The following is a 6,577-nucleotide window of genomic DNA, read 5'->3' on the forward strand; positions in this document are numbered from 1 at the left end:
GGCCATTATCGGTTGCAACCATCTTATATTTCACACGTTAGCGCCACCTTCTGGGCTGGAGTGTGCAGCGAGCGTGACCGACGGCCTAAATCCGACCGCTAAACCGTCTAACAATCTGAAGGCAGCATCGTCTGAATTTCTCCTTATTAACTCTGTAAAACTGAACGGTATCTTGTTTTTTTAAGTGTTTCTTTGTGCGTGAATCTTCTTTGTTGTTGCTCCTATGGCATATCTTCTTCTACATTCTTTTGTATGTTCTAAAACATTCAACCTTAATGCTCTCTGTCCCAATGCTTCTGCCATTTCCTCTTCATTTCATTTAGCTATACGTTTAATCTCAGGTTTACTGTATGTTACAGCCATTACATTTGTTATACCCATCCACCATTTCATTGTCTTCAGTTCCTCTGTGCCGGAAGCTTGGCCTCCACCTCTGCTCTCGTTGGCCTTGCAGCATATCTCCCACATTATGTCTTGTCTGGTTTCTAACTGGTTTTATTTAATGCTGAGCAGTGACTACTGGAGTCTGATAATTTGAGTGATTTTGGTCTGATGTCTTCTATCCAGAAGGCAAATAGCTCACCTGCATACACTGTTAAATTATCATTGATTCTTTTATTTAATACAATTTGTAACTCCAGAACTACAAATGTTATACCTGCCCTGTTTTGCCCTAATTTGGATGCATCGGTGATCTGTGTATACTTTAATAAACTGCCAGTATTTTTTACTTATATAATTGTTGACTTCTTTCACACTTTACTCTTTATCTTTTTTCCAATAAACTCAAATCAATACTTGCCTCTTCCACTATCCAAGATGGGATGGCATAGAAAGGGCCCATCTTACTAACCCTTTGTCAGCAAACCTATTCTCTCTAATCAGGTCTTCAGTTGTCCACCTTTCTTCCACTGACATTTGAGCATTTCACCCACCTCTACTTGCAAGGCTGACATGAGTGAGTGTGTTTGCACCACAACACACTCTTAGTGCATGACATTTCTAACATTGTCTTTGATTCATATACCCCAAATCTAACACAGACCTGATTAAACCTACCTACACCATTTTAAATGATGCTCTATATGCCCCCGATCTCTAACTTTTAAAAACATATTAATATTCAGAATCTTTTTACACCTCCCCACTACCTTCTCGATGTGTACTTTCCAATTACCAGTATAGCCATTCCTTAACTGGCCGACTGTGATATGTTGGGGGTTAGGGTTAGGGTTAGGTCTTTGACACAGTGGAATAAATGCTCATTTTTGGTGATCGATTTATTAGTTTAACGTGAAGAACTTCAGTCCAAGTGTTCGTACATCAACATTGACATACATGGAACAAGTACAGAACACATTAACCGGGAGTGATTCATGTGACTTAACGAGGAGCAACTGTGACAAACCAAACCCCTCCGACAAGATTCAAATGCAAAACTTCATACTTGGTGAATTAAATAAACACAAACACACAGTGAACCCTTGTTTCTGCTGAGTCAGCCTTTCAGGTTAATGATGACACACACAAACAGCTGGAATGTGAGGATCAAACGTTCACCGACAGACATCTGAATGTTAGTATGATACACTACACAAGGGGAGAGCAGAGACTGCCCTAGGGCCTCCCTGAACCAGACAAATCTCAGCAGCCCACTTGAGAACACAGCAAATCATCATAAAATGAAGACATTATGCTGAAACATTCTGCAGATGAGAACCTTAGCATCTTCATCTCATCATGATCAAGTCCTCTTTGATCTCTTTGGTTGTTTTTATTGGCTATTAGGTAACCAGAATTAATAAAGTAGGCAAAACATAGCTGTCAGGGTGGCTAGCATAGCAAAACCAACATGCTATTGCTAATTCCTCACAGCTGACCACTGATAGCTAACCCAGTAAGGCTAACATGGTTGAATCAACACAACATGGCTTACCCGTAAAAGCTGACATGATATGTCTCACATGGTAAAGCTGACATGGTATGCATCACATGGTAAAGCTGACATGGTATGCATCACATGGTAAAGCTGACATGGTATGCATCACATGGTAAAGCTGACATATAGGCTAGCACAAATAGGGTTCAAAAAGATTTAATGGAGAAGTGATTCCTCTACTAAGTGCTTATCCAGGGTAAATGAACCTCTATTTTTAGGTTAGTAGATATTTTATTTTTCATGACAAAAGCTTTTTCAGTTCTAAAAATAGTCAGGACTGCCTGGAAGGTTTTATTCTTTGTCTGTATGACCGGCTTGAATCAAAATGGTTGGCTCTGACCTCAGTGCACCTTTATGTAAGTTGTTAAGACCACCTTGGTTGAGTTCAGATAGGGGAAGGAGTCATTTGGTAGGCTCTAGACAATGTTGTGTTAAATGGCGTTTTAGGGCGCACTCACACGAGGCACTCACATTTGCCCCTAAAGTCTGCATCATTGGGCTCGTGTGAGTGCAACTGCACCACACTTGGGCACAAGGCATTTTTCAGGCACGAGATGGTTGCAAGAGGTGTTCTTGAGCAGGTTACAGTTGCTGGTGCATGTGCACAAGCATGTTACTTATGCAGTGCATGTCACACAGGACCACACAAATCAGTGCATCTGCAAGGGTAGAAGATAGTAATAATAATAATAATAATAATAATAATAATAATAATAATAATAATAATAATAATAATAATAATATCATCAATGCTTGAGAGGCAAGATGTGAGTGCCGGCCAGCGATGGCCAGAGGTGCAGCACATCAGCGATCAGCTGGTCCTAGTGTGAGTGCACCCATAGGTGACCAGGAGGTGTCTGGCCTGGGATTCAAACATCTCCTGTCTGCTTGAGGACCGGAGTGTTCAAAGCACAGGGTCACTTCATGCCCTTTGTGTGTTTCATAAAGAAAAAAAAATCACTTTCCCAATTTCCTATCTACCAAAGTGAGTTCAGCCAAGACACTACTTTGTTCACACACCCGTCAAGTTATCATTTAACAAAATGTTGAGCAAATAAAACTCCAAATTAATACAAGCTGATCTGGAACTGCTCGGGGCGAACATTAGAGAAATCCAACATCACATTTCTAGGTCATGATTTCAATCAGGATGCCTCGCTGTGAGAAGCAAAAATGCATCTAATTAGCTTGTGTCAGTCCTGAAAATTCATATTCTCACATTGTATCAGATCACATTGTTCTGGGCTTCAGCAGTTAGTTTAGCATGTCAGTTAGTTGCAGTACCGACATGCTAAACTACTTCTAGGTGATACTGGGACGTGTTGTTAAAACAAGGGAATGACCTGGACTGAGACAGGAGTTTGGGTTAGGGTTAGAGGGTTAGGGTTAAGGTCAGGGTTAGGGTTAGGGTTAGGGTTAGAGCGTTAGGGTTAAGGTCAGGGTCAGGGTTAGGGTTAGAGGGTTAGGGTCAGGGGTTAGGCTCAGGGTCAGGGTTAGGGTTAGAGGGTAGGGTCAGGGTTAGGGTTAGAGGGTTAGGGTTAAGGTCAGGGTCAGGGTTAGGTTAGGGTTAGAGCGTTAGGGTTAAGGTCAGGGTTAGGGTTAGAGGGTTAGGGTCAGGGGTTAGGCTCAGGGTCAGGGTTAGGATTAGAGGGTTAGGGTCAGGGTTAGGGTTAGAGGGTTAGGGTCAGGGGTTAGGGTCAGGGGTCAGGGTTAGGGTTAAAGGGTTAGGGTCAGGGTTAGGGTAGAGGGTTAGGGTCAGGGGTCAGGGTTAGGGTTAGAGGGTCAGGGTTAGGGTTAGAGGGTTAGGGTCAGGTTAGGGTTAGAGGGTCAGGGTTAGGGTTAGAGGGTAGGGTTAGAGGGTTAGGGTTATCTAGGGTTAGGGTTAGAGGGTTAGGGTCAGGGTTAGCGTTAGAGGGTTAGGGTTAGAGGGTTAGGGTTATCTAGGGTTAGGGTTAGAGGGTTAGGGTTAGAGGGTTAGGTTTATCTAGGGTTAGGGTTAGAGGGTTAGGTTTATCTAGGGTTAGGGTTAGAGGGTTAGGGTCAGGGTTAGCGTTAGAGGGTTAGGGTTAGAGGGTTAGGGTCAGGGTTAGGGTTAGAGGGTCAGGGTTAGTGTTAGAGGGTTAGGGTCAGGGTTAGGGTTAGAGGGTTAGGGTCAGGGTTAGGGTTAGAGGGTCAGGGTTAACGTTAGAGGGTTAGGTCAGGGTTAGGGTTAGAGGGTTAGAGGGTTAGAGGGTTAGGGTTAGAGGGTTAGGGTCAGGGTTAGGGTTAGAGGGTCAGGGTTAGGGTTAGAGGGTAGGGTCAGGGTTAGGGTTAGAGGGTTAGGGTTAGAGGTTAGGGTTAGAGGGTTAGGGTTATCTAGGGTTAGGGTTAGAGGGTTAGGGTCAGGGTTAGGGGTTATGGTTAGGATTAGGATTAGAGGGTTAATGTTAGGTTAGGGTCAGGGCTAGGGTTAGGGTTGCTTGACTACTTCTACTAACCTGATGTGACAGAAATGTGACATTAACAACCTTGACTATTTTAACTATAAACATACAAAATCATTTCTTAAAACTTACATTTTTGAAACTATATTTTATTCAGAAGCAGCATGACCATATTTTGCATCATACTGTTCATGTGTGCACACAGTGATATCATTTAAAAAAATATTTTTTGAAAATTGTTAAATGAAATTCATTATTGAAAGAAAATTCTGTTTTTAAAAATGGAAACGTAAAATAATCCCAAAAATCTTTTCTTTTTCTTTGATATATTAGATACTCTCTTTCTTCATTTACGTCTGTAGTAGGGAAACTTTCTTATTTAGATTGTATCCAAATCGTGTGTAGTTAGTTAGTTAGTTAGTTAGTGGGTTAGGGTTAGGGTGTAGTTAGGGTTAGGGTTAGGGTGTAGTTACCTGTTGCCATTAGACTGTCACATGTTTTTACACGTTGTCGAGCACAATGGGAGATCGACACATTCTTAGTAAAAGTTATGGCTCAGCTGGAAGGTGCGGAGGTACTGGGTGGTTTGAAAGGTGAAGTGCCCCTTCCTATAACCCTAACCCTAACCCTCCTCTAACCCTAACCCTCTAACCCTAACCCTTCCTCTAACCCTAACCCTCTAACCCTAACCCTCCTCTAACCCTAACCCTTCCTCTAACCCTAACCCTCTAACCCTAACCCACTAACCCTAACCCTTCCTCTAACCCTAATCCACTAACCCTAACCCTCTAACCCTAACCCTAACCCTCCTCTAACCCTAACCCCCTAACCCTAACCCTAACCCTCTAACCCTAACCCTAACCCTCAGGTGTGACAGGTGCAGGAAGAGCATCACCTTCAGTGCCAGTCCAGAGCAATGCTTCTGTAGTCTGCTTGGGTCCCCAATCATCTCCAAAGGTCAGCAGATTTTTCTCATAATGTAACTTTGCAGACAGCTTCCAAATATTTATCTTGGTTTTTGCTCTGTGATTTTTTTCTCTAATACACTCTCTTTATTTGGAATATTATTTTAAATCATATTTAGGCACTCTGAAATATGAGTTTGGACAAGTGCTGGATAATGAAAATGTTCTATGTCGTGTTCTATTCACTCCTCCTCCTCCTCCTCCTCCTCCTCCTCCTCTCCAGCCATCACCTCCACCAGCAGCTCGGCTGTGCACGTGGCCTCCCCCAGACTGTTGACGGCTTTCACAGTGTATTTGGCATCATCATCACCTGATACCTGGAGGGCACATGTCACAGTGCACATGTGGTGCGTCACGTGTTGCATCACAGCTACACATCTTCACAGGGTTGTTGTTACACCTCGAGTGTGTTCAGTTCACCTCTGAAATCACCAAACTGCAGTTTCCATCTTCATCGTAGTCAATTTGAAAATGTCGTGTCTCTTTGATTGGCTGATCGTCTTTGTACCACACCACCTCTGGATCTGGGTAACCTGCATCATTCCAAAAACAGTCTCACTGCTAATAGACGTGTTTTATTCAAGGCCTTATTTTCATGTTGTGTTCTTGGTTCTCATACCTTCAATTTTACAGTCGAAACGAGCGGCGCTCCCTTCTACCACCTCCACATCTTTGATGACTGTGCTAAAAGTTGGCTTACACTCTGCTTTCTGCTCATACTCCAAACACTCCAGAAACTGATTGTCCTCTACACAAACACACGTAAACACACTCGTCATGTCCAGATTTTTGCTGTTCTACTCTTGAGAGAAGGCCAGCTTGTTCTACCTTCAGTCGGGGAGCCCTTCTTGGCACTGACCCCAGCCATCATGGCCATAGACGACAGCCTGCCGATGGCCCGAACAGCGTGACCTGTTTTCTGCCACAGAAAAAAGAGGCCTGTCACAGCTGGCTGCCCTGAAGGCCGACAGACGATTCCCGTAATCGAAGGCTTGATTCGGTGTTGTTGTGTGTTCTGTCATAGGTTAGGGTTAGGGTTAGGGTTAGAGGGTTAGGGTTAGAGGGTTAGAGGGTTAGAGGGTTAGGGTTGAGGGTTAGGGTTAGGGTTAGAGGGTTAGGGTTAGGGTTAGGGTAGGGTTAGAGGGTTAGAGGGTTAGGGTTAGAGGGTTAGGGTTAGGTTAGGGTTAGAGGGTTAGGGTTAGAGGGTTAGGGTTAGGGTTAGAGGGTTAGGGTTAGGGTTGAGGGTTAGG

The 6,577-nt window shown here is 43.6% G+C and overlaps 1 protein-coding gene and 1 long non-coding RNA gene across 7 annotated transcripts in view; one reads left to right on the top strand and one right to left on the bottom strand.

The window, feature by feature from the left end:
* Positions 1-3,298: 3,298 nt before the first annotated feature.
* Positions 3,299-4,355, top strand: LOC130536665 (uncharacterized). Of its 5 annotated transcripts, none has more exons than XR_008953426.1 (6): positions 3,299-3,380; positions 3,526-3,642; positions 3,785-3,917; positions 3,972-4,135; positions 4,191-4,223; positions 4,268-4,355. It is a non-coding gene; the product is annotated as an uncharacterized LOC130536665 (long non-coding RNA). The 5 variants fall into 5 exon arrangements; XR_008953430.1 differs by having other exon boundaries at positions 3,526-3,629; positions 3,868-3,917; XR_008953429.1 differs by having other exon boundaries at positions 3,526-3,616.
* Positions 4,356-5,210: 855 nt separating this feature from the next.
* The window catches only part of mylkb (myosin light chain kinase b), a 20,831-nt gene continuing 19,464 nt past the window's right edge, over positions 5,211-6,577 (bottom strand). For both annotated transcript variants that reach the window (XM_057052754.1, XM_057052745.1), the window contains 4 exons: positions 6,156-6,246; positions 5,947-6,075; positions 5,748-5,860; positions 5,211-5,644 (listed from right to left, as the gene is read on the bottom strand). In XM_057052754.1, the coding sequence (XP_056908734.1) occupies positions 5,510-5,644; positions 5,748-5,860; positions 5,947-6,075; positions 6,156-6,246 (468 nt within the window). In that variant the 3' untranslated portion in view covers positions 5,211-5,509. The remainder of the gene's footprint in view (positions 5,645-5,747; positions 5,861-5,946; positions 6,076-6,155; positions 6,247-6,577) is intronic.

The sequence above is a fragment of the Takifugu flavidus genome, chromosome 1 (assembly GCF_003711565.1).
Source record: "Takifugu flavidus isolate HTHZ2018 chromosome 1, ASM371156v2, whole genome shotgun sequence".
Taxonomy (NCBI): Eukaryota; Metazoa; Chordata; class Actinopteri; order Tetraodontiformes; family Tetraodontidae; genus Takifugu; species Takifugu flavidus.